Genomic DNA, 27,256 nt, shown 5'->3' with positions numbered 1-27,256 from the left:
TTTCTACCTGGTTTCAGCTAAACAGACAAACTGTATTCCACCCTTATTAAGGACAATGATTTACATTTATAACAGTTTGTTTACATTAAGATTCAATTTCTTAGCATTTTTGTAGTTTGTAGAAATAATTTCTTTGAGCTTTTATTTCAAAGTTCTGACGGTTCTCTTGGTGCCTTCTTGTGTTTAACTTTGAGAGAACGAATGGGAAGGAACCTAGAAAGGGAAACGGGACCAGGCTTGGGGCTCCAGAGGTTCATTTAACCCCTGCCCTGCTGATGACATCACATTACCAAACAAACCCCACGTCGTCTTAAGAAATGTGTCCACTATTTAATGTTCTGTCCAACCCGGTTTGTTCTGCAGGAAGCCATCGAGAGGAAGGAGAAGCGGGCCAGACGCTTCCATTTCCGCTGTGAGGAGACGGTGGCTCAGAGGAACGTCTTCCTGGATAAAGAGGCGATGAAGAAAGGTGCGAGGCGGCTCCCTGTCTGCTCATGCTCGCCGACAGGGAGCTGCCGCCGTTCTAACCTGTGGTCTTCTTCTTCTGTGGTGCCCAGCCATCCCCAGGCTGCGGATGGAGGCGATCCACGTGACGGGCGTGGACGACATGAGCACCCAGGACGTCTTCGGCTACTTTAAGGAGTATCCTCCAGCGCACATCGAGTGGATCAACGACACCGCCTGTGAGTCCAGAACACGGTCAGATCCAGGGGGGTTGTGGGCTCAGAACCACGGCTGCCAGTTGGTCCCAGCTGGGACCAGGACCGCTGACTGGCATAACTGGGTCAGATCAGTGGTTCTTCACCAAGAAGCTTTCAGCAGAACATTTTAGCAGAACATTTGGATCCAGAATTGAAAGAGTCCATTTCCCTGGCTGGTTCCATGCTCGGAACCGAACCAGAACCTGTTTTTTCACCTGCTCTGATCCGTAGAAACCCTTCCAGGAGTTTCTCATCGGGGAGTAGAGATGAACATCTATCTGAGTCGGGTCAGAACCTCATGTTCTTGTTGTCAAACAGGCTGACAGCATGATGCTGCCACCGCCGTGCTTCATGGCTGGTTTCCACCAAGCTGCCTGCCCAGTGGTCTCTGATGGTCCATGTCAGGTGTTGGCTCTGGAGCCGGAGCTTCAGTCTGGGTTCAGTTCACAGCAGCTCTGACCCGGTGGTTCCCCCCGCTTGTTCTGCAAGCTGCTCCATCATATTCCTGTTCTGAAAACTTCAGCTCCACCTGCTGGCAGGTCCAGGTTCTGGGTTTATCATTTGGGCCCGATTGGACCAGAGAAAATCCTTCATAGTTTATACTTCCTGTTTTATAAAGGTTCTGGTTCTGATGAATCCCTGAAACCAGAAATAATAGCGATTGACCTGAACCTGCTGTCCTGGACCCGAACTTGAGCTCGCTCCTGATTCCCAGTCTAACCGTTTCCTAGGTAACGTGGTTTGGCTGGACGATGACACGTGCATCAGAGCTCTGATCAACGCCAGCAGGATGCCTGACCCTGAGGCTGTTGCCACGGAGACTGAGTCCGGAACACATCCCGACGACCCGAGCAAAGGTCAGTTTGAACCAGAGGCTGTTTCTCAATGTGTGTCCTTGTGCGTTCTCGTGAAACGTCATCACCCTCAGCCCTAGTTCCAATTCACAAGAACAAGAAGACCGAGAACGAACAAAATCCCTGGATATTGTTCTCACCCCTCTGTATTTAGATTCACAGCTGTCCCAGCATGCACCGAAGCGGTCACAGAGCTCAGAGTATTATGTTAAAAGTTCTCTTTTTTTTTTGCCTTTCAATAAAGTACTTTTTAAGATTATTTGAGGCAAGAACATTATACTTTTAAGCGTCACTATATGGCCCATTTACTAATTTAATGCGTAATTTAACAAAAAAAAAGGTTCCGATGTTGAGCGGACCATGGCAGCCAGCAGACCTCCGAGGCTAACCGCAGCCCGTCTGCAGCAGCCCGTCTGCAGCAGCCCGTCTGCAGCAGCCCTCTCTTGGCATAGCTGTGTGTGAAGGACGGCTGGCTATGACGGTGATCTTTTTTGTTTTATTTGGCAAAATGTTAATTTGATTTGTGTTTATGTGATTCTGTTCATTATTATTCTCCCACTAAATGGAAAAAGTAAGAATTTATTATCTTGAGAATGCGGTGACATCACGAGTGCGCTTCTGTTCCAATTGTCCCATATTTATTCTGCGGCTCCTGTTCTCTTTGAGTCCAAACCTTCCTGTTTTTTTGTCAATAACACACTTGGGTTGGTTATCCTTCCCCAGCCGTGTATCGCAGCGAGCTGGTCGCAGATATTTTTGATTTATGCCCAATATTGAAGCGTGGCCTGCGCTGTTATTCCAAGCCACAATGCAAGAGGGACGATCTCGAACTAGCTGTGGGTCTAGATACGGCCGAGGCGGTGAGGAAGTGGGGGCAAGTTTTTGCGACATCGGAGGGACATGAGGGTGAAAAAGAGCGGGGATCCAGGTGGAAAAAGGGTCCCAGCGTTCTTTCACACCTCGCTCTTCTAGCTGGTCCATCTTCATGAATCGTTTTCCACAATGGCGGTCATACAAACAAAACAAGCCGGTAAGGCACCAAACAGGAAGTACCCATAGTGTAGATAGGATGTAGATCTGACCAATCAGAGACCTCCTGTCTGCGGTCACCTACAATTTTGGAGAGGTGCAGCAGAGTGTCTACTGAAGGGGCGGGACATATCTATGTTAACTCCGACGCACACGCAGACAGCCTGGTTTCTGAGCGTAAATCACCTTTTGTGAGGAAATGAGTCCGTGCTCACGTTCTTGTGAATTGAGAAAGGGCCTGAGTCTGTTCCGGTTAATGCTGCAGTGCATTCTGGGTAACTGTGTTCTGTTTGACCGGTGCAGCTCCTCGGGCCCAAGGATCCGAAGACGAGGATGAGGAGGAGAAGGGTGAGGTGGATGAAGAGGAGGAGGAAGAGGTGAAGAAGAGTGTGGACAATGAGGGGACGAAGGTGAAGGCTGGACAGGTAAGGAGAAGCTGATCTGTGAGGGCAGGCGGTCGGTTTGACTGAGCTGATGAACGCCTGCTGGTAGCTGAAGGTTTAATGAGAGAGAAAAATGTTAGAGATGAAGAACTCTGGTCAGAAAAACACGTCTGATAACTCGAGATATTATTATGTACAAACACAGAGACTGAGAGAAAAATCCACCCGTTTGTTTAGATATCCAGCAACGTTTCCGTTGCTCGCTGCTCCTCAGTTACGAGGCTGTCATGCTGGAGGAAACGCAATTAAACCTTTTGTCATCCAGACTATTTTTGGCTGATCTTGGCTTAAATTTATCGGTTTCAGTCGATTCATTCACGTGGTGGAGCTCATGCATCACCCCTTGCACCATCTGCAGACAATTGTTAACATCTTGATTTGTCAATAAAGGTTTTGTTTTTGTTCAGAAACGTCTGTAACATTTATCATCCCGTCGTTTTTAATCATTCAAAAGCAGCATCAACCTAGGGCTGGGCGATATGAGAAAATTCTAATATCGCGATATATTTGGGCGATAACGCAATACACAATATATTTCACTATATGTTTAAATTAGCTTAAAAACAATCAATACTCATTCAAACCTTTGGTTTCAAATTAAAACATTTTATTTTAACCAGATCAAAGCGTTTCACTAATAATGCTGCCACATAATGTATTTCTGTTACAGTATCACAGCTTTAACAAGATCCCAACAACCAAACAGCAAATAAAGCAAAAACATGCAATACTAAATAAACTGCAGAATAAACAACGGCACTTTGTGCATAATAATAAAAAAAAAAGCAGAATGAAAAAAGAAATTGACCTAAAATAACAAAAACAAAAGTGGAAGTTCTGTCCTAAAATTAGAGCATTATTAGAGCATCTCAAAATTATTTGCATTTATCTTTCTGTGTTGGGAATTTTAAAGAAGCTCGATAAATTATCGGTTTCACAGCTGATTTATTTAACGTTTTAATTGGTGAGCAGGGAGACGCTGACATGCAGGGTTTACAACATTCATTTTGCTGCGCATCACTTTTTAGTCGATGGAATAAATTTGTACTCATACCTTTTGCAGCAATAGTTTTTGAGGCACGTCCATCAAATGACCACCTTTTGTTCGACGTCCTCGCCGTAAAATCCAAACCACTGCCATATATTGCTCAGCTGAAACACCTGCTGTCGCCATATTTTGTTTGTTTGAGAAAATAACCCTGTTTTTAGAGGAGGGGTTTATGATGCGTTCGAGTGTGTGGGAAAAAATAAAACTCTAGGTGAAATAGATGCAGATGACTTAATGTTGTCATGCGAATTCGTACTGGATGGATGGGATAGTCATTTTAACTAACGAGCGTGGGAAAACTTGAGATACGAGTATATTTGATATACCACCCACCCCCACATCAACGTACACAATCGACCCCAAACATCAGCAGCAGATCTAAGGGATTCCCTTAAACTGATGTAAAAATTGATTTTAACAAACTGTTATCTCTTGATGTCTAGTAAAGAGGAAGACATGAGAGGAAAAGCCATGCAGGTGTAAACTGCTGAACTCACTTTAATCCATCATGCACAACTGGAGTCCGTGGCCCCTAGGGGGGTCCACAGAGGTACTGCATGGGGTCGCGAATGTTTTCGTTGATTAGATTTTTTAAATATATTTTCCCCTGCAATTTTTTTCCACTAATTGAAACATCTTTAAATACACATTAACATGAATTAAACACACTGTAGTAGACAGATAAATGGAGGCAGAAGATGTCTTTCAGTCATCAATGCACACATTCAGCGACACACAGGAGCTCTTTCAAGCTGGGCACCGTTTCATTCACAACACCTGTCCCATCAACCAGGAATCAGAAATACTTGAATAATCCCAGGGAGAATTGCTTTCGTTAAATTACTCCATAGGTAATAGAGTGACTATAGGACCAGTTTGATAGAACAGTTTCATACAATATATATAATTAGGGGGTCCCTGCTGCATCTCGCCATCAGTTTGGAGGTCCTTGGCCTGGAACATGTTTGACGGCATAAAGGGTTGAAGGAAGTTGGTGCATTTCAAAGGATTGTGTGTGTCTCAGGTGGAGGACCTGTCCCGCGCTGAGAGGGAGTCTCTGCTGAGGAACGAGCTCAGACCGGCCATCAAACCGTTCAAAGGAAACAAGCTGTTCCTGCGCTTCGCCACTCAGGGTAAATAAAACACTTCCTGTCACTGCTCACCTGATGCATCTGAACACTTTCACACTCTGCGGAACCTTGCATGCATAAAGCCGGGCATACACTGTACAATTTTTTATTTATTTATTTTTTTTGCGATTTCTTTCCAGTTGTGCGAGAATTTATCAATCAGGCCGACTTTCAGCCTGATCGTGACTCGTGTGGTGTACAGCGGGTAACGAGGGGCGATCAGCCTCTCATGACCACCTCCTGATCAGGAATCGTGAGGTTGGAAGAAAATCAAACATGTTTGATTTTCAGTCAGTCGTCATGGGGATATCGCTATGCGTGCAAACAAGTTTATGTCCGGCTTTAGAAGTAATGCAGCGGTTTGGGTCAGATGTTCTGTAGCAGAAACATCCAGAACCCTGGGGTCCACGGTTCAGAACCGCTGGTTGACCTGAACCATTAAGGCTGACAGAAATAAAACGAAAAAAGTGAGCAGATAAAATGGACCAGTTCTCCACTCTCCCAGTGTTAACATCAGACTGGTTTTCCTTGTATGGAAACCTTTGGACCTTTAATCTGACTGTATGATCTGGTTGAATTGTCTCTACAGTCATGGCCAAAAGTTTCGAGAGTGATTCAAATGTTAATATTTACAAAGTCTACTGCTTCAGTTTTCATAATGGCAATTTGCATATACTCCAGAATGTTCTAAAGAGTGATCAGCGTAACAGCAATTAATTGCAAAGTCAACATTTGCCTAGAAAATGAACTTTATCCCCCAAAACACATTTCAGCATCATTGCAGCCCTGCCTGAAAAGGACCAGCTAACATTGTTTCAGTGATTGCTCCATTAACACAGGTGTGGGTGGTGATGAGGACAGGGCTGGAGATAAATCTCTCATGATTAAGTAAGAATGACACCACTGGACACTTTAAAAAGAGGCTGTTGCTTGGCATCATTGGTTCTCTTCTGTGAACCATGGTTATCTCTAAAGAAACACGTTCATTCATCATTGCACTGCACAAAAATGGCCGAACAGGAAAGAGAATCGCAGCTAGAAAGATTGTACCGCAGTCAACAATCAAGGAGGTTGTATTATTGCCAAAAAGGCTCCAGGGCGCACAAGAAAGACCAGCAAGCGCCAGGACCGTCTCTTAAAAGTGTTTCAGCTGCGGGATCAGGCTACCAGCAGTGCAGAGCTTGCTCAGGAATGACAGCAGGCAGGTGTCAGTGCATCTGCACACACTGTGAGGCGGAGACTCTTGGAGCAAGGCCTGGTCTGAAGAAGGGTAGCAAAGAAGCGACTTCTCTCCAGGAAAAACATCAGGGACAGACTGATATTCTCCAAAAGGTACAGGGAGTGGACTGCTGAGGACTGGGGTAAAGTCACTTTCTCTGATGAATCCCCTTTCCCATTGTTTGGGACATCTGGAATACAGCTTGTTCGGAGAAGATGAGGTGAGCACTACTATCAGTCTTGTCTCATGCCAACTGTAAAGCATCCTGAAACCATTCATGTGTGGGGTTGCTTCTCAGCCAAGGGAGTCAGCTCTCTCACAGTCTTACCTAAAAACACAGCCATGAATAAAGAATGGTACCAGAATGCCCTCAGAGAGCAACTTCTCCCAACCGTCCAAGAGCAGTTTGATGAACAATGCCTTTTCCAGCATGATGGAGCACCTTGCCATAAAGCAAAGGTGATATCTATGGTTCAGGGAACAAAACAGAGATTTTGGGTCCATGGCCTGGAAACTCCCCTGATCTTAATCCCATTGAAAACTTGTGGTCAATCATCAAGAGATGGGTGGAAAAAACAAAAACCTAGGAATTCTGAAAAAATGCAAGCATTGATTGAGCAAGAATGGACTGCTATCAGTCAGGATTTGGTCCAGAAGTTGATTGAGAGCATGCCAGAGAGAATTGCAGAGGTCCTGAAGAAGAGGGGTCAACACTCCAAATATTGACTTGCTCCATTAACTGATTCTGTCATTAAAAGCTTTTTTTACTCATAATATAATTGCAATTGTATTTCTGCATGCAATGACAACATCTGACATACACACATGAAAACCAGAGGGAAGCAGATCATGTGAAAATATAATATTTGTGTCATTCTCAATACTTTTGGCCATGACTGTATAAATTGTCTTAAGATGACATGTTGTGAATTGGTGCCATAGAAATAAACTGACTTGAATTGGGCCAGCTCAGTCAGAGATCTGGTTCTGGTTTAAATGCAGTGGACCCGGTTTCTCATTTCTCTTTTTCCCGCTCAGACGATAAGAAGGAGCTGGGAGCGGCTCGCCGCAGCAGATACTACATGAAGTACGGGAACCCCAACTATGGAGGCATCAAGGGAATCCTCAGCAACTCCTGGTGAGGCCACACGCTGTTCAGCCATTGGCTGCTCTTATGTTTCGGTGGAAACCTAAACACCCTTTTTTCTCTGCGGAACAAAATATCAACATAACCTCTGTATCCCATAATGCTTAAAGTTTGACAGGTGGCCCAGAAGAACCAGAATCAGTGGTTTCCTTCAGAGTAGTTCCTCCTGTTAGAACTGAAGCAACACAGGGTAACCTTTGACCCTGAGATTAGCCTACTCTGAAATAGATTCAATGATCCATCTTTATCATCTGACTCAGAGCACTGCTTTCCGTCAGTCTGAGCTCTCCTTGAACAACACAGCTAACTAAGCTAACAGCTGTTAGCTCTGGCCCACAGCTGATCAGTCGTGTTTCTGGTTCTTTGATGGAGGATTTCATCCAGAGGGTGAATATTTCCTTGTCAGGAACTCCAGGACTGCTGGAGCTGGCCAAACTGGTCCGATACCAGAACCAGAATACAAACTGGTTAATGAAGAGATGGGTGCAGTGGTCAGGCGCTCCCCCTGGTGGTTAGAAGTTGAGGCGTAGCTTTAAAGGTGACGTCCAGTCAGCAAGAATAATCCATCGATCATTAACTATACCTAAAACTAACAGGTTTGCTGTGATTTAATGAATTTAGCATTAATCAGTGAAAAAATAGAATTAATAATTTTTGTTGCGATCACAGAGTCTGGGAGCGGCCATTTTTGCCCAAATATAGTAACACGTCACACCTGACATCTTCCAGCAGTGACGTCGCGGTGCGGTTAGCCTAGCGCCATTCTCCCCGCTTTACAAGCAAAATCTGTTGATCTGCAATCAACAATAATTATTGAAGATTTCCAGAGGACTTAACCATTGAAATTCACCAGAGCTATAGTGAAACTGACAATACCCATGTGCATAGCAGTTGGATGTTGGAATACATGCTACGGACAGGTTCGTCGTTGGATTGCCAACTTGAAGAGGGAGGATTTGCCATCGAACTTCTAGCCAGAGAAAAAACAGGTAATATGTAGCCAACATTTGGAAGAAGAATGTTTTCAAGATGACTTGGATAATAGCGCGTTGTGACAAACACCAGATACAGCACTGGGACTTGATCAACAGCTGATACCGCGACATCACAAACCAGTAGGTGGCAGTAGTGATCTTGGACAAACATGGATGCCTCCAGTCAAGCACCTTCAAATGAAAATCATTTATTGAACAGTATGTAATGATTTTATATTGAAAATACTTTCAGAAGTTTCAATTCTGAATATAACCGAACTTCTCCTTTCAAAAAGAATAGCGTCCCAGCAGCCCAGCACAGGATCATGAACTGTTACTACGAGACATAAATACCAAATCTACTTTTTGACCAAAAGTTTTTGTTCAGTATTGGTTTTTCTTCCTGAACTGACTTGATAAAATTATAAATTATCCAAGAGACTTCATTTAAACAAGAAATGAATGTTTATTAAAACCAAAACTTTATAAATAAAAGATGGAGGAAGCAGCAAGGCCTGAGCTTCAATCCACTGATATGCCGGTGAACATGTGACGTAGCGACCAGTAAAAGGAAAAAAAACAAAAGCTAATTCAGTCTATCTCTAATTTTACTGCATTTCTTATTTAATATGTTGTTTTCCCCATTAGTATAATGATATAATGAAAATATATAATCAATGATAATGTTTGTAATGGAGACCAGCTGCAGTTCAGTTGTTACCCTCAGGTTAGACGCTAACAGTTGAGACATGCAGCAGAAATCAGGAAGTTTCCAGATAGTCCATTGGATTCTAATCAGATTAAATCACTGTTTACGTCTGGAAGTTTGTTTCTACATCTGATTAAGGCGCTCCATAGGGTCCAGGATTGGCTAAAGGGAAGCCGCTCCACCTGCTGGGTTTCCCAACTGAATTTTTTGTAATGTTACCGTCGGGTTGTGGAACCCCTGCAGGGATTCTGATTGGCCCTTCGGCCTCCAACTGTTTCCTGTCTGTCTGATCAGGAAGAGGCGCTACCACAACCGCCGCATCCAGCGGGACGTCATTAAGAGCAAGAAGCCTCTGATTGGGGACAGCATGGGACACACCCCGCCGTACACCCACCGACACTCCGGTAAGACGCCCTCCCTGACGCCCAGCGGCCCATTAAAGGTTGGCTCTGTTACCCAGAATCCTCTGCTTTGTCCTCAGCTGACCTGGTCAATCTTCCTGAGGAGCCCATCAAAGAGGAGGAGGAGGAAGATGAAGAGGAGGAGGACCAGGGTGACGAAGACATGGACTCTGACGACAGGGTGGTGGAGTACAAGGAAAGAGGAGACGGATCTCGCCCGCTGGGGGCGGGGATTCGGAGTCGGGTGGAGCGTTCTCCTTCTCCGTGGTCAGAGTCTGACGAGATGGACTATGACCTGGAGCTGAAGATGATCTCCACACCGTCGCCCAAAAAGAGTAAGAAGATGACGATGTACGCAGACGAGATCGAAGGTCACCTGAAGAACATCCGGTGAGACCCCCACCCCACCCGTTCATGCATGTTCGTCTTTTTCCGCCATTTACAGCGGTGCAGCTCTTTCCAGGCTGCATCTGTTGGGTTTCCTCATTTAGTTTCTGTCGTCCAGAGCAGCTGTGGCTACAGTGAAGCGACTCCATAAAGCGCTCTACTAGTTCAGAATATTCATAAAACTGGTGAATTGGCTTAGTCCAAATCATTCAGAACCTCACCTTATCCGGGTTTACTGGACACGCCAGTACCACATTAAAAGATGAAAACTTCAGATCTTTCTAGAGCTCCAGCCACACAGAGGAGCCTCAGCAGAAAAGTCCGGTCAGAGGATTAACCAGAACCCTGTTCCCCTGAAATAGGAACCGGATCGGAGGGTCAGGATCACAGAACCGGGTCAAGGCCTCTTCACCCCCTAAGGTGACCGACGTCCGGCAGCTTCTGGAGGAGAAGAGACAGGGGAGCTCTCAGCACAGACGGCGCTCCCCTGTGGCCAGCAGCGGGAGAACAGGTGAGCTGGTAGATCTGGGTGTCCCGGGCGTGGGTCCAGGTGTCCCGGGCGTTGGTCCAGGTGTCCCGGGCGTGGGTCCGGGTGTCCCGGGCGTGGGTCCGGGTGTCCCGGGCGTGGGTCCGGGTGTCCCTCATGTTTATCCTTGTAAGGAAACCTACCTTTTGTCTCTGCAGACGTCAGACAGCGGCTCGGGAAGAGACGTTTCTCCCCAGACAGACGGCGCTCTCCGTCCCCAGTCTCTCCTAGAGACACGCCCCCAGCCAGGGAGCCAATCAGAGACGTGCACCGTCGGCTGGGCGTGGCCAGCCAGGACAGCAGAGGAACCTACACCAACGCCTCTAAAGACAGGAAGTCGAGTACGGATTCTATCTGATTCTGTTGCTCCAGTAAATGTTCTGAGCGGGAATCTGTTAGAACTTTAATCTACCATCAGATAGAAGGTCCTGATTTAAACCTGGAAGAGTCTGGAATTGGACTCTAGAGCTTTCCAGGTCTGGATCAGTTAGAAGTTAATTCCCTAAACCACCTCCTTCCTACCCTGCTTCCTCCTTTCTTTCCCTCCATATTGATTTTGTCCTCCCCTCCTTCCCTGTGTCCGTCCTTCTTTCATTCCGTGTGTCCGTCCTCCTTTCATTCCGTGTGTTCTTCCTTTCCATGTTTCTCCGTCTAGAAATGATCTTTACGCTCCTTGTGTCCTTCAGTATCCGGGCTAGAAAATGAGTGGCAGGAACTGAGAACTCTGTAAGAACCTGGAGGAACCAGTTCACCAGGTTCAGACGTTCTGGACAGGGAAATAATCCTCTTTTGGTTCCTTTATTCTGCCTGAGATTTGCTCTCCAGGCGAATGTGTTGATTGAAGTTCACTTCCTGATGTCACGGCGTTGAAACCGTTTCCGTTTGGTCCTCTGACCCCTGCTTGTTTCTGCAGGCGCTGTGTGGAGCAGACTCGGTTCTGGCAGTAAAGATGAAGGCAGCGCCGGCCATCGCAGCCGCCGGGAGGGGGGGCGCTCAGACCGGCAGGAGGGCAGCAGCAGGAGGCGGGACGACGGAGAAGGAGAAGAGGAGGAGGAGCGGGAGGAGGAAGACGACTCAACGCTGCAGAAGGTGTGGGGCGCCATGATCAAACAGAAACAGGAGCGCCGGAGCCACAAGATCAAGAAGAGCCGACTGGACAACCTTCCGTCGCTGCAGATTGAGATCAGCCGCGACAGCAGCGAGGAGTCGGACGCCTGATCCCGTCAGGTGGCGTCGAACACCATCATTGATCATTCCTGTTACCGTTGAGAAGCTGAACTCTGAGGAGGAGCTTCCTCCCTGCAGGGAATGCCACGGTGCTTCCCATCAGGACCAGGACAGAGCGACGGGTCGCATCAGAACAGCAGAACTGAAGCAGACAGCCTCCTCCAAATTTTTATTTTCCAGTTTTGTTTTTTGTTTTTTTTCTGTATGTAAACGATTGGCTTCAGTTACTCTGCTGGTTACACGAACATTGCTGGTATCAGGAAACAGAACGCGCTCCTGCTTTAACCACGTGGGTCCACGGCCGCCATGTCCAGACATTAACATGAACTGATGGTTCCTCTGTGCTGATCCAGTTTAAACCGATGGACCTCCTGAGTCCTGCAGACGACCAGCGCCGCTCACTGGGCTCAGCTGTTCCTAAATAAAACGTTTCAACCACAGAATCGGTCAGAACTTTCACTCCACCTGGTTTCCTTTTGATCCTTCATTTCATACCAGCAGATCCGTTTTCATTGGTTCCAGTTTTTCTTCCTCCTCCTGCCGCAGTCCGACCCAGCAGAGGACATCTGAGGGCTTATTTACACCACCTCCATACACAAACCACCGTGATCCGTTAAAAAATCAGACTGCGGTGTCGTCTGAGCCATTCGGACGCAGGGATTGGAGACAGCTGGGGACCGAAGTTACCTGCATCCAGACGGCATCATTATTCCTCAGACATTAATATAACTCATATGAAACTGTAGATCAACTTCACTGAATCTGAAACTGCAGCGTGTTTTATATGCTGGCACTACTGAGCCGACCCGTTACAGAAATAAAAATGTTTAATAAAGCAGCTTAAACTGTAAGTCTGCACCATATTTAAATGTTTTCTGTCCCTGATTTCTTCAGACTGAGTCGTTCCACAGATCAATACATTAATGGAGCACAGAGTGAGGAGGTGGTCACCACTGCTGGAAACATTGAAAACCCCTTTAAACACCAGTAGTGCTTGATGGATGGGACTGCTGGAGACTATAAATGGGAGGAAACATGTTTCTAGAAATAAACCAATTACCTGGACCATGATGGGCTTTAATTAATGAGTGGATTAAGGCTGATTTATACTTTGAAACCAGGTCGTCTGCGTGTGTGTAGCAGTTAATGCAGATAAGCTCCGCCCATTCCGCAGACACTCTGCTGCACCTCTCAAGAATTGTATGTGACTGCAGACAGGAGGCCTCTGATTGGTCGAATCTACAACCGCTCTACACTATGCGTATTTTCTGTTTGGTATCTTAGCTGCTTGTTTTGTTTGTATGACCGCCATTGTGGAAAACAACTCGTGAAGATGGACCAGCCAGAAGCGAGAGAACACTGGGACCGTTTTTCCACCTGGATCGCCGCTCTTTTTCGCCCTCATGTCCCTCCATTGTCGCAAAAAATTTCCCATTTCCTCAGCGCCTTGGCCTTACCTAGACCCACAGCTAGTTCCTGATTCTCCCAGACCTTTAGGCCCCGTCCACACGAAGACGAACCCTGGCCTAAACGCACACATTTTTCACCAAACCAGCCTCTCATCCACACGAAGCCGGCGTTTCGGGGGTCTGTAAACGATCTTTTTTTTATTCAGCCTTCAGAGTGGGAAGATTTCGAAACGCCGTTTTCGCGTTTCCATCTTTACGCCCTAACCGCATTTTTTTTTTTACACGCATGTGTCATAGCGTCGCCTCTAAACACGCATGCGCGACACATCACAACAACAATGGCGCCGTTGCTGCTAATGCTACTCACCCTGCTGTCGGGCTTACAACAGAATCTTCTTCTTCTGGAATATCTCCAGGAAGAACAGAGCAATATAGACGACATAGTCCAGCACCTGAATTTGACTGAACCACGAAAATAGACCCACAGGGCAACCATGTATAAATATTACTGCGCATGCCCAACATTTCGTCACTTATTTTTGCTTTGGCACCACAGCGCCACTTACAGGCCTTGCATACATTTTGCAGCGTTTTCATGCATTCGTGTGGATGATCACATTTATTTTACGTCTCCGTCTTTACGGCAAACGTTTTGGAAAATATCAGCGTTTCGTGTTCGTTTTGACTTCGTGTGGACGGGGCCTTAGAGTCCTTGGAGCAGCAGCCCTGCTTCTCATAGGAGTGAAAGGTAAAGTGGAGAATGTTCTGTTTCCAGGTGGATCAAAATAAGTGGTCCCACTAATTGTCAATCATTGGGTCTAGATATGGCTGAGGCGGTGAGGAAGTGGGGGCAAGTTTGTGCGAGGGACATAAGGGTGAAAAACAGCAGGGATCCAGGTGGAAAAAGGGTCCCATCGTTCTCACGCACCTCGCTCTTTTAGCTGGTCCCTCTTCATGAGTCGTTTTCCACAATGGCGGTCATACAAACAAAACAAGCCGGTAAGGCACCAAACAGGAAATAAGAATAGTGTAGAGCGGATGTAGAGTTGACCAATCAGAGACCTCCTATCTGCGGTCACCTACAATTTTGGGAGACGTGCACCAGAGTGTCTACGGAGGGGCGGGGGTACATTTGCGTTCACTGCAACACACGCAGACGACCTGGTTTGTGAGTATAAATAAGTCTTGAGACCATCCTACGTGCTCATCCGCATTTTCACTTACCAGTGATAAGTCTGACATAGTGGAAAAATTGCAAATCTGCTTTTGGAAAATAAACTTTTATGAGATGTAAACAGCAACCTTTAAACAGAGCGTGCACAAGTTTAATGGGCATTTCCTCTCGAGAGCAGGGACAGGGTTGTGCATGTGTTTTTTTTAAGTGGGGAGGGTGGGTTTTTTCAAAAATGTGCAAAAAATTCTCCACTATACCTTTAAGTGAAGATCTCCATAACACTTCTATAAATAACTGATATAGAATTTAAAATGTACTGCCAAAAAAATAAAGGAAGACTCACAAAACACATCCTAGATGTAAATGAGGAATATATTCTCATTGAATACTTAAAGTTGAATGTGCTGACAACAAGATCACCCAAAAATCATCAATGGAAATCAGATTAAGCAATGGAGGCCTGGATTTGGAGTCTCACACAAAATGAAAGAGGAAAAACACTACAGACTGATCCAGCTTTGATGTAATGTCCTTCAAACGGGTCAGAATGAGGCTCAGTGTGGTGGGTGACCTCCCTCCCTTCAATGCCTGGGCATACTCCTGGTTTTATACCTGTTATTAAATCGGATGCATATCTGATTTAATACCACAGATCTAGTGTCAGGTCTACGGGTCGTTTGATTTTCCCCAGTCCTCTGATGTTTCCCTTCCCTCTGGTTCTGTTCAGAGCAAAGATTAGGAGGATTTAATCCCTTTCCTGTAGTTCTGTGGTCCACCTGTTACATTTCAGATTATTTTTCACCGATTTCCTAGTGCAGAAGACCCAGCAGCTTAGAAAATGTAAATATTACACTAATAAATCTGATATGTTTTGTTCTGAATTGGCGCTATAAACATAATTGAACGGAAATTTATTCTCCATGTGTTGATGTTAGTTGAAGACTCCATTAAGGCCTCCGTAATCAAGGCAAGGATACAAATTAGCTGTCTTCACACTCATTTTCTCAAAGTTGAGTGGAAGGAAAAAGTTTTGTGAGAAAAGACTCTCCAGCAGCAAGGTGACCCCGGCCATGACAGGATTGTGGAGCTAAATCCACGAGTCTGGAGGAGCCTCACAATCTGTAGACTGCAGGTATCGGGATTCACAGCGCACAGAAATACCCGCACTTGGACAAAAAAAATGCAGAACCAGGCTGTCCTCCTTTCAGAGGAAAGGAAAATCATGGTCTGAAGGAAGAGTGGAGAGGTCCAGAATCCACAAACAGTGATGATCTAAGGCTCCATGACATCTACTGGTTCTGGTCCATTCACTGCCAATTGTCCATGAACCAAAGAAATTAAAGTTAGGAGCAAATATTATCTGTATTGAGAATTTTAACTCTTGACGTTTGGAGTTGTGATAGATATTCTTTCCCTCTTTATTAAATTATATACCTTCAGGACCCAGTTCAGAACCAGAATCTCCTCCTTTGTACATTTCTAAGCATTGACAATGGGTAGATTATAATCACCTAGGTGTTGATCTGAATAACAAACTGCACTGGACTCACAACACTGAGGCTCTGTATAAGAAAGGTCAGAGCAGAATATTCCTGCTGAGGAGACTGAGGTCTTTAGGAGTGGAGGGGGCGCTAATAAAGACCTTTTATGCCTCTGCTGTGGCATCAGCTATTTTCTATGGAGCTGTCTGTTGGAGCAGTGGCTTATCTGTAGCTGACAGAAAGCAGTTGGATAAGCTGATCAGGAAGGCCAGCTCTGTGATTGGATGTCCTCTGGACTCAGTGCAGGAGGTGGGAAACAAAAGCAACCTAACTAAATCAACATCTCTGTTGGCTAATGTCTCCCACCCCATGCATGAATCTGTTGCAGAACTGGAGAGCTCCTTCAGTGACAGACTGCTGCACCCTAAATGCACCATGGAGCGTTATCACAGATCCTTCCTCCCAGCAGCTGGAAGACTTTATTACCACCACTATTTCAAACAACCTCAATAACTGTTAGATTAATGCTGATTTTTGCACAGTTGCTAGCTTAGTCAGTTAAATAACATGCTGCTGTCATTTTGCACATCCCTGATGTTGCTGCTATTTTCAAATATCAAGTACAATGAAGATGTCCATAGCTGTATATTGGTTATTTATTCTCCAGATGCACAGTTTTATATTGTTAAAAAACTTTACAGTCCACAATTTTATTGTTAGCTTTTTATTGTTAGTATTGTATTGTTATTGTTGTATTCAAAGGGATTTTATATTCTAGATTAGTGCCGGTGTTGCACCATATTCTGTGGCCCATTATATATTGTGACCCAGTAATACTTTGCTCTGATTGACTACATGTATTTCACCATACATTCCTTTATGTTCAAGTATGAATCCATTTACGTTTAGCATTAGTAGATAGCAGGCTAGTCAGGTGAATCCCCCACAACATGTGCTTTAATGTAAATATTTGATGTGTCACAGAATATGATGTAACACCGGTGTGAACAACCGAGGCCAATAGAAAGTATATCATCCTGGTCATAATGGGCAGACGCTTGCCTAGTTGGAATCAACAACAGTTTTACAACCAGTAGAAGGTGGTTCTGATGAGATCGCATCAAAGCGCTGCCTGATGAGTAGTTAATAATAATTAAACTTTATTGATCTCACATTGGATTAATTTATCTCTGCATTTAACCCATCCCCTTGGGAAGCAGTGGGCTGCCATTGTGAGGCGCCCAGGGAGCAGCGTGGCGTTAAAGGTGTTGCTCAGGGACCCAAAATGAAGGCTGTGGGAATCGAACCGGGTACTTGCAATCTTCTCAGAGCACAAGCGCACTTACTTCTGGTTGCTTTTTAAACTGGATTCCTGCTCAGAATCCTGATCTGAACCCTCCAGAACCCCTCTGGAATGAACCAGGATCAGAGAGGAGGAGCAGTTGTGGTTTTCTCATCCAACACACTCTTACACCTTATGGAGGATGTTTACAGTATAGTTTAAGATGCTTTCTGTTATAGTAGGCTGTATTTCTGTTGTTGAAAATATAAAATGAATTTTTCTGAATTTTTTTTTTTTACAGTTTCTGTATTTTTATTATTTTAAGTCCATTTAATTTTTATTGTCAACATTTTATTGTATTACATTTAAAATGCTTTCAAAATTAAAAAAAATACATCTAATAATTTTATTTTATTTTTTTTTTTACATCTTTCATGTTTATTTTTAGTGTATTTTTATAAAGATTATTTCAGTTTAACATTGTGCCTGCCTGCGCCCCATGCGCATGTATTGTGTTGGCTAATCACTTTTCTTTCGTAACTGTCAAACCAAGCTTCTTCCCTCTGATTGGCTGCTTTGAGTGACTGCTATTCATCCCCACCAATCAAACTCCAAAGCCCGGGAAGCAGTGCTCGTTTCTAGCCAATAAGGTACACCTGACGTCACCTCAACTAGCATCAACTCCATGTGACGTAGGGAGCCCCTAGCTGCAGTCGCCATTTTCTTCTCATCGAAAACGAACCAAGAAAACCGACCAACAGCGGAAGAACTAATCCCGAACCGGGCCGTGTTTATTTTCGTGGTTCTGGGCCCAACAGTTCTCTTCGTGAATTAATGGACTGTGTGTTGCTACGTGGCGATGGTTTCAATCCGGCTGCTATAGGTTTGTCCGGGCCTCTGAGCTGGAAGATGGAGGAGAAGGCGGCCCGAGAAGACGCCTGCAGGGAGTACCAGTCCTCTCTGGAAGACCTGACGTTCAACAGCAAACCGCACATCAACATGCTCACCATCCTGGCCGAAGAGAACATCCAGTTCGCCAAGGATATCGTGGCTATTATTGAAGCTCAAATCAGCAAGGTTTTTATGATCATAGAATACTTTACCTTCAGTTTGTGTATGTGTGTTAAAGATGGCGGCGTTCTGGTTAGGAGGCCCCGCAGTAACTCCTCTCTGTATGAACAACTGAGTCAGGCTGTTATTAAAGCATTAGCATAGGAGCTAGCTTGATGTGGTCCTGCTTCAACAGAAAATCACTCTTTTATTAAAAATTATGAACCTTTACGGTTAAAACCAAAACAGCCGTTGGTGTAGAAGGGAGTCTTGTCGCTGACTGGGATGGTTTATAAACGGTTAGAAGGTAAACGTCAGTGTTTTATTTTTAAATGTTCAGTTTTAACTTGAATTAAGAGTCCATCAGACTGTAAGAACTGTCAGCACGGTCTAAACGGGCCTAAAAGCGGAAGTGATTTACTGCGGACCATGTGGCAACAGCGACCGACAAAAACAGGTCGGCGGCGACCGGAAACGGCTGCAAATGTGGTCACATCATCACCGACCGACCCGCTTCCTGTCACCTATCTAAAACAGGCCTCTGTAGAAACCAGCCGTGGTTTGGAAGCTTATAAAAAACTGTTTTACATAAATAAACTACAAGAATTTCTATGAGTTATGAAGCTCATGCAAACACCTGGGTGTGACTCAGCTGCTACAGTGTGACTAAATCCAGGATTTAAGCCAATGAGGATAATCTAATCGAAATAATAATAATAAAAAAGACTAAAGTCTTAGCTATATTTAGCGATATTGACTGTTGGTCTGTCATTTTTGTATAGTGTGGATAAAAATAGGTGGTAAAATGCAAATAAAGCTACTGTTTTGATTAAAAGTTAGTTTTTTTAAACCCTTTAAAGGGTTCCCATTTTTGATCACTTTCATACCCCTTACTAATGGAATCCCCACCCCCATCCCTCAGTGAGTTCTGGAAGCACAAGATCTATATCCAGCTATTCAGCAAACATACTGCTACATGGCTGTCCATCTTATTTTGGCATTTAACCAATTAGATGAGCCTTTGAATAATATATATGTATATATACTGTAAATTAAGTAGGGGAAAAAGTTAACAAGTCAAGAAAAAAGGTAAAAATCAAATTGAAAAGGTAAAAAGTAAAGTAAAACAAAAAACAATTATATTTAGGTTTATAATCTAAAAAATGTAAGTGCCAGTATCAGCATTAATGCTTCTAAGGTTATGTTGGACCTAAAAATGTATTTTTCTCACTCTCAGAGGGTTTTTCATAATTTCTTATAGAAGCACCTTTGTTATTTTTGTTATTACGTTTGGGTAAGTTGGCGTTTTTCAAAGTATTTCACTGAGTGCCCTATAAAGTGTTAAGCTTATGAGGATAATCTAATTGAAATATTAAAAACAAAGGAAAAGAAGTGGTTCAGACTAAAGGCTTTGCTGTATTTAGGGGATATTGACTATTGATCTGTCATTTTTTTATGGTTTGGATAAAAATGGATGGTAAAGTACAATTAAAGCTTCTTTTTTAATTCAAATTTAAAGTTCTTTTTTTAAAGAATAATGAATAAAGTTTGAGGTGGTTGTGGTTGGTTTTCCTCATCCAGGTGTCCCTCCAATTGTCCTGTTTTGCTGAGTAAGCAGCTCCATAGTTCAGTCCACAGGTCCAACAACCCAGCAGAGCAAACGGTTCACTCAGCCGTCAGCTTAACCCCACGTCATGTTAGAGGATTTAACCATGTGAAAAAACAGCTTATTTTGGTTTTACGTTAACTGAACTTCTGCCCTTAGGATCCACCTTAAAACCTGTGTTTAAGTTTTCAGGCTGATTTAAAAACGACGCGATCGTCGTCGCTGCGAACCAACCGTAGATCAGAGTGAAATCAGCTCCATTCATGGATTGTAGAAGGGGCAGTTCTGATTGAAGCTGGACCACATCGCTGTCTGTGTTACTGAATGGATTGTTGGGGCCAGCAGAGGGGCCCCGGGGCCCTCAGTGTTTGCATGTTGAAGCTCTGGTCACATGACGCCTGAGCGCGTCTCTGCATGAATTCACTCTACGTCCTGATTCCTTTATTTTTCCTGAAATGTGACTGACTGGTTAAACATGTTAATAATAAAAAATGTGAAATGTGCTTTTTGTCATTTTTTATTTCCTGGGTATGACTCTGGTTTCACTGCTCGCTCACTGAACTTTTAAAAGCAACCAGTGTGTGTGTTTAATCAACGGGTTTAAGCTTCTAAAGCACCACTAAAGAGTAAAGGCTGAATGAAAGCTGAAGAACCGTCTGGGTAACGTACAAAGAGGGTCAGACGCCCTCTTTGGAGGTAAACCTTCCTGAGGACTGGTTCCTGCAGATCATGGACTCTGGATTTCCCCCTCCTCTCCTTGAGGATGGATCTCAGTTTTTGTTTTTTTTCCCTGCTCCAGATTAAAGAGCAGAACCTGTCGAAGCTCTTTTGGACCTGTGGAGTTTTCCTCTAAGGCTGAAGAAACAAACTGGATGCTCTTTTTCCTCCTAAATTTTCCAGATTATTTTTAATTTTTGGGGGCGATGTTTTTCCCATGATGCCGGTTTTGTTTAGCAAACTTGCGCTTTTTTTTTGTTTTTGTTTTTTTCTCATTTGTTCTGAAATGTTGCTTTTAACCCCTGTTGTTTTCTAAACTTGTTGAGTTCTCTTATTGCTCCAGGCGCCGACCGCAGAGAAGCTTCCTGTTTTGTACTTAGTGGATTCCATAGTGAAGAATGTTGGAGGAGAATACCTCGCAGTGTTTGCTAAAAACCTAATCGCTTCATTTATTTGTGTCTTTGAAAAGGTAAAGTTGTCTTTGCTGCCGTTTGTCTTTCATATCAGCCCACTTCACCCCCCCACCCCCTGTTGAATATTTTCCTGTTCAGACACAGCCTGCTAACCATTATTGGGATGGAGGGGTGTTGAAGTGTGGGCCGAGCACCAAGTCCTGTGTTCTGTTTGTAGGTGGATGAAAACACTAGAAAGAGTCTGTTCAAGCTGCGCTCCACCTGGGATGAAGTCTTCCCGCTCAAGAAGCTGTATGCGCTGGACGTCAGGGTCAACTCGCTGGACCCGGCGTGGCCCATCAAGCCGCTGCCGCCAAACATCAACTCCAGCATCCACGTCAACCCCAGGTTCCTGAAGCAGGTGTGTGTGGCTAGCGCAGCGCGGGCCCCCCGGCCCGGTGGAGGGCGGCGCTGATATGTTGGTGTGATGGTTAAACTGGCTTCAGCATAGAGTAGGGGGAAGAATCTCTGCTGGAGGTGTTCTGGATGGGACTGGTTCTGCTAAATGATGGGGAGTGGATCAGTGTTCTGTTCAGGAAAAGCTGCACAGCTTCCTGTTGGAACAGCGCCCAGCGGGTGGTGGCCTCACCTACTGATCCACGTGTTCCAATGGGCCAGATTTAGGTTTTTCTTGGATATTCTGAAGGTTCCTCCTCTGTTTTAATCTCAATCAGTCCCATTTTTAGCCTTCAGCTTAAAATCATTTCCTCTCATATTTAAAAGTTGTGGAAAAAAAGTGTTTTTGATGGGATTTTATCTGAAACAAAAGAAAGCAAAGTTGGGAGAATAAACCAAATGAACATCTGATCGTTGATTAAACTACAGTTTCATGTTTATTGGGGGTGATGCTTCTGATAGATCAGCTCCAATCATTAATTTATTTTGTTGATGGTTAGAAATTGCCTGAATCCAGAACAATGATCAGGTGAGAACCGCTGACCCATTTAGCAGGAACCTCTAGGTCACAGAAACGATCAGAGGCTCTGTCTGGAGGTTGATATTGGACCAGTTTCTGATGCCACTGGATCGGTTCTGTTCTCACAGCAGCAGGAGTGGTTGTGTTTTATAGTTTTTTGTTGTTTTTTTTTGTGTGTGTGTGTGGAAGTAAACCCCAAACTGTGGCATTCCAGAACCTGCAGCAACCCCTGGTATCTCTGTCAGCTGAAAAGTGCAGCTCAGTGGCCCCCCGAGGAGCCTGTTTCTGAGTGGTAGGACCACAAGACCAGAACTTTAAATTTTTTTTTTTTTTTTTTTTTTTTTTTTTAAGATGAAAATCAGCTGAAATAAATCATTTTAGTGAATGAAATGCCCGGAAAGTTCTGGCTCTGTTGGTCTCTTGGAACCACATCGTAGGTTTGGGGAACTGCGTTCCTTGGTTGTTTCGTTAAGTCATCACTGGTCTAACCGATGCAGAGCGGGTCTCAACGGTTCGACCAACTGGAACTGAGACGGAGGCCATTTGGATCCGTTTGTATAAAATCTCTTTTTTTTTTTTTTTTTTCTTTTCCTGTTTTCAGTCTGAGGAGAAGGTGTCTCCACAACCGGCCCCCTCCAAGCCTGTAGCTTTACCCGTGGCCCCCCAGGCGAGCCCAGCGGCGCCGCCGTCCAGCCTGACCCAGGAGCAGCTGATCCGCCAGCAGCTTCTGGCCAAACAGAAGCAGCTGCTGGAGCTGCAGCAGAAGAAGATCGAGCTGGAGCTGGAGCAGACCAAAGCGCAGCTGGTAGGACGCCGCAGGTTCCCATCCGCTCTGCTTACTGCTGTGTTCTAGAAGCAGACTCAGTCTGATGTGATGAATGGCTCTGTCTCCAGGGAGGACTGGCTCTGCCGCCGTCGTCTACAGTGGCCCCCCAACCAGAGTCCAGCAGCACTCAGAGACCCGCCAACCCCATTCGACCCTGGATCCCCCCCCAGCCTCAACCTGACCCCAAGGCGTCCAGTAGAGACCCCCGTCTGAACCGTGGCGGGCCCCCAGCTGGGCCCACACTCAAAGAACAACCCCCCACCAAGAGGGAGAGCCCCCACCCTCCAGGGGGGCCCGGCGCCGCCATGGCGAGGAGGCCGCCAGAGAAATCCCCCCGGCCTGAGAAAGCCCGGCCCCCCAGGAAGGAGACACCAGAAGACAAGTTAAAGCCCAAATCTCCGTCCCCTCTGGCCAAAGGGCCCCAGGGCCGCATCAGGCCGGCAGAGCCTGAGGGCCCCAAGAAGGACCCCAGGACCAAGAAACGAGTACTGGAGAAGAGCGCTGAGCCCCGGGACGACGAGAAGAAGCGCTGCAGCGACAAGAAGGAGCGGGAGGAGGTGCCAAGGAGACCAGAGCCCCCTAGGTCCAAAATGCCCAATCTGGTCAACGGCCTGGGGGCCAAAACTGACCAAGCAGAGCCCGGAGACAAGGCTGACCCGAAGCCCGGAGGCGCCGCTCGCAGGAAACGCACCCGCTCACGGTCCCGCTCCCCCACCACCTCCCCTAAGAGGAAGGAACGCCGTTCCCCCAAAAGCCACGGCCGCAGCAGCTCCCCATCACCCCCCCACAAACCCGGGAAACCCCGGAGGCCCCGAGGAGACGACCCACAGAACGGAAAGCCGGGCCGAGACGACCGACCCGGCCCCAAGAAGACCCAGTCAGATGGCAGGAGAACCAAAAGGCCGCTGGACGAGCGGCACTCTGAGTCCAGGGACCCCCACAGGGGCCATGATGGTGCTGGGAAGGACCCCAAGGATGCGCCACACCGTTGGAGGAGCGGCTGGGAGGAGAACAAACAGTGAGTCCAGTTACCAGCCTGTCTTCTTAAAACCACTTTTAAATCTGTGTTCAGGAAACAACTAAGAGAGCTTTAGTGTTACTGGTTCTGGTTCCTATCGATCAGTGTTAAGCCGGGATTAAACTGTACAATTGTTTATCCTTTTGCCCTGTTAGAACGTGAAATGAGAACCTAACCTCACCTTTAGACTGAAACCTAACCAGATTAGGGAGTTCACAAACACCAGAATTCATTTAGTCCTGGTCCAGCTTTAAGTCTGACCACAATATTGGAGCTTTTTCATAAACCTTCTCAAACCAGATTAATAATCCAACAGGATCTGCTGCTAATAAATATTCATCCCAAAATTTAATCAGACTTTTTGGCGGTTAGACGAACACCGAAGCTCTGATTCTTCTTCTCTGGTATTTCTCAGCTGCTCCTTCCAAGCAGCGGAGTCGACATCAAAAATCAAAATTAAAATTTGAATGAGGTTAGAACCGGTTCCAGGCGGTTCTCGATGCACAGCGTCAGGAACTAAAACCTTTATATTTAAAGTGGAAATGATTTGAAATGAGCAATAATTAAATACTTTATTGCAATCCTGAAATAGGGTTACATCACCTCCATGGTTCTGGTTTAATCCCAGTTAAATGTATCTAAAGGAACTGATTGGAGGGAAAGGTCCAAACGTTTCTGAAGCTCCATGTGACGTCCAGGTTTCCTTGTTTCAGCATGAAGCTTCCAGAGGACTCCCACAACAAGCCCACCCCCCCCAGACACAAGCCACATGGCACCCCGACCCGCCCCAGCACACCCAGGAACCAGAAGATCCGGCTCAGCGTGGACGCTAACCTGCAGATCCCCGAGGTTCTGAACTCCGCCTCCAAGAAGGACCTTCTGAGGCGGGTAGGTCCAGAACAGCCCTCACCCAGGTTCCCTGCTATCCTCCGTTGTTCTAACGAAACACTCTTCCACGTCTCCGTCTCTCTACAGGCCAGCAAACGTCTGGAAAGGGGGGAAATTTCTCGGGAGGACTTCCTGAACATGGTGCACCAGATCAACCATTTCTTCCAGTACCAGGAGGAGAAGCAGCAGAGCTCCGGGAACTGGGACGACACCAGAAGGTTCTCCGCAAAGAAGCAATCTCTGCTGAGCGCGACCTGTCCTCAGGAAGCCATGGACCCCGCCCAGCTGTCGTACTTTGAGCACAAGTCCAAGCTGAGGAAGACGCAGGTCAACCACAGGGCGACGGGTGACGAAGGCCAGGAGGCGTCAGAGGAGGGCGAGAAGCTGGTGTCGAGGAGTGGGGGGCCCTACGGTCGACCATCGCAGGACCAAGCAGGTGAGCCGAGGAACAGCTTAGGCTGCCCTAACAGGTCGATTCAAGCTGGTCTCTGACTGACCTTTGACCTGCAGGTGAGCGAGACGAGCCGCAGCCGCCACTCGCCCCCATGGTGGAGGAGTACAACCACGGCAAGGAGTTCCCCAAACTCAAGTCTCTGCCAGGACTCCGCTTCAGGAGGAGAGCCGACCCCGCAGAGTCCAGTAAGTCTTGCAGCAGCGGCACGGTTCTGGAGGTGACGCTTGGTCGGCGTGGCGTTTGAGGCTCTGCAGCTCTGTAGGATTCCCCAGCGTCTCCTGTCTGTCTTTCAGGTGAGCGGGAGTGGACGTCGCCGCTGACGGAGCGCCAGCTTTATGACGAGCGGGAGGAGCACAAGAGTAGCTACGATGCCCCGCGGAGGTTCGGGCCGGCCGACCCACGCCGGCAGGATGGGCCCCTTCCCTCTGTAGGGGCCCACCGCAACTCCCTGGGCCCTGCTGGGCCGGATGCTCCGCCCCCTCGCTTTGAACGCTCCCGTCTGTCTCCTCTGCATCAGAAAGATGCGGCTGACCTGAGCCCGGTCCCTTGCTTTGAAAGTCCAAACAGCGAGCACTCAGATGAGGGGCCCCTGGAGGCCCCCCCTCCTCCTCCTCAGGGCTCCAAACCAAACATGAAGGGGCTCCCCCGTGGGGGGCCTCTGTCTGTTCGGCAGCACAGTGACTCCCCAGGACACACACCCCCACACGAAGGACACCCTCCTTCTATGTATGGGGGCCCCGGGCACATGGGCCCCTCCAGACCACACCGCCATGGCTGGAGCCGGTTCGAGGATCCCCAGTTTGATGGCCCCCACCACCCGGGGCCCGGCAGGTTCGAAGGTGGGGGGCCAGCACATCATAACCTGCCAGAGAGAACTGAGGGCCCCCCGCCCTGTGAGGGGCCCCGCATAGCAATGAGAGGAGAAGGGTTGGGGGCCTTTGACGGGCCCCCACAGGGGCCCAGCAGGTTTGGTGGTCCCATGGGACAACAGCAGTTTGAAGGGCCCATGGGGGGCCCTGGTCCGTCGGAGGGCCCCATGCAGCATTTTGAGGGGCCCAGCCACTTCGGCAACATGGGGCCTGGTCCAATGGGCTTCCAGCAGCAGCTGCCCCCCCGCTTTGAGGTTCCCAACAATCAGATGGGTCCAATGAGGTTCGAGGTCCCCGCACCGGGCCCCAGGTTTGACCTGCCAGGGGGGCCCCATCAAGTGGGCCCCCAACAGCCGGGACCTCCTCGCTACGATTACCCTCCTGGCCAGCAAGGTCCCCCTAGGTTCCCCCCCCAACACAACCTCCAGCTCCCTATGCAGCCCATGGCCCCCCCCATCTACGATGGCCCCGCCCCACCGCAGCAGAACTTTGGTATGGGCCCCCAGCGGTTCCAGGAGCCCATGAACCCTCAGTTCCCACCGGGGCAGAACCTGCTGCCGGCGGGAAACTTCAACATGCAGCCAACGCCGTTCAACCAACCGGGCCCCGGGCCCTTCTACAACCCGCCGGCACCTGTTGCCCCCATGCAGCAGCCGGTAAGTCCACACCGGCCCGATCCGGGTGTGGTTCTGGTCCTCAGTGGTTCTAAAGCTGCTCTCCTTCCAGGTGAACATGATGGGGAACGTGAACCAGCCCTACCTGCCTCAGAACCCGGTGCCTTTCGGACCACAGAGTACGTATCAGACGCCACGGTACCGGGCCTCAGCAGGAAGTGATGTCATCAGAAACTCTAACCTGTTTGTTTGCAGCTCCTCAGGTGGCTCCTCCAGAGAACCACTTCGGTCAGGTAGATGTCAACGACCTTCTGTCCAAACTCATCTTCAACGGCATCATCAAGCCGCCATCGCAGACCGACTCGTCACAGACGGCCAGCGGTGAGTGAGCCCCCCCACAGAACCAGAGCATGTTCTAGATGTCTGATCATCCCGTTGCCGAGGAAAGATCTAAGGCTGTGTCCTTCCTAACCTCTCCATCACTACATTTAGACAGCTTTATTCTGTCATTTGGTATACACGTGTGTAAACAAACACTACACAGTGAACTCTGTTAACTGACCGTTCCCCGTTGGTGACGCGCTCCCTGCACATTGTCTACGCCATCATTGTTCTCTCACCGCCAAAACAAATCTCATGAACTGCAAAGCATTCTGGAATATATCTGCNTAAACCCCAAACTGTGGCGTTCCAGAACCTGCAGCA

General features: G+C 47.0%; 2 protein-coding genes across 2 annotated transcripts in view; both read left to right on the top strand.

The window, feature by feature from the left end:
• The window catches only part of ncbp3 (nuclear cap binding subunit 3), a 12,482-nt gene extending 516 nt beyond the window's left edge, over positions 1-11,966 (top strand). The window contains exons 2-12 of the mRNA XM_015371794.1: positions 316-469; positions 558-683; positions 1,433-1,558; positions 2,888-3,009; positions 5,100-5,208; positions 7,463-7,562; positions 9,549-9,658; positions 9,736-10,045; positions 10,405-10,553; positions 10,727-10,909; positions 11,482-11,966. Coding sequence (XP_015227280.1) covers positions 316-469; positions 558-683; positions 1,433-1,558; positions 2,888-3,009; positions 5,100-5,208; positions 7,463-7,562; positions 9,549-9,658; positions 9,736-10,045; positions 10,405-10,553; positions 10,727-10,909; positions 11,482-11,786 — 1,794 coding nt within the window. The 3' untranslated portion in view covers positions 11,787-11,966. The remainder of the gene's footprint in view (positions 1-315; positions 470-557; positions 684-1,432; positions 1,559-2,887; positions 3,010-5,099; positions 5,209-7,462; positions 7,563-9,548; positions 9,659-9,735; positions 10,046-10,404; positions 10,554-10,726; positions 10,910-11,481) is intronic.
• Positions 11,967-17,839: 5,873 nt separating this feature from the next.
• LOC107082940 (pre-mRNA cleavage complex 2 protein Pcf11-like) lies at positions 17,840-27,127 on the top strand. Its single transcript, XM_015371838.1, has 11 exons — positions 17,840-18,218; positions 20,858-20,983; positions 21,145-21,327; positions 22,484-22,687; positions 22,777-23,726; positions 24,440-24,614; positions 24,702-25,050; positions 25,125-25,253; positions 25,362-26,593; positions 26,664-26,730; positions 26,807-27,127. The coding sequence occupies exons 1-11, from the start codon at positions 17,976-17,978 to the stop codon at positions 26,938-26,940; spliced, it is 3,792 nt and encodes a 1,263-aa protein (XP_015227324.1). The 5' UTR covers positions 17,840-17,975; the 3' UTR covers positions 26,941-27,127.
• Positions 27,128-27,256: the final 129 nt, after the last annotated feature.

The sequence above is a fragment of the Cyprinodon variegatus genome, unplaced genomic scaffold (genome assembly GCF_000732505.1).
Source record: "Cyprinodon variegatus isolate N-32 unplaced genomic scaffold, C_variegatus-1.0 Scaffold65, whole genome shotgun sequence".
Lineage (NCBI taxonomy): Eukaryota > Metazoa > Chordata > Actinopteri > Cyprinodontiformes > Cyprinodontidae > Cyprinodon > Cyprinodon variegatus.
Note: the sequence above shows the minus strand (reverse complement) of the source record. Positions and strands in the feature narration are given on the sequence as shown.

Bases quoted from the DNA above. Each gene is read 5' to 3' on its own strand.
- LOC107082940 (XM_015371838.1), top strand. From the start codon at position 17,976: ATGGACTGTGTGTTGCTACGTGGCGATGGTTTCAATCCGGCTGCTATA. The intron at 25,254-25,361 runs GTAAGTCTTGCA...TCTGTCTTTCAG, and splicing joins AGCCGACCCCGCAGAGTCCA to GTGAGCGGGAGTGGACGTCG. The intron at 26,731-26,806 runs GTACGTATCAGA...GTTTGTTTGCAG, and splicing joins GGTGCCTTTCGGACCACAGA to CTCCTCAGGTGGCTCCTCCA.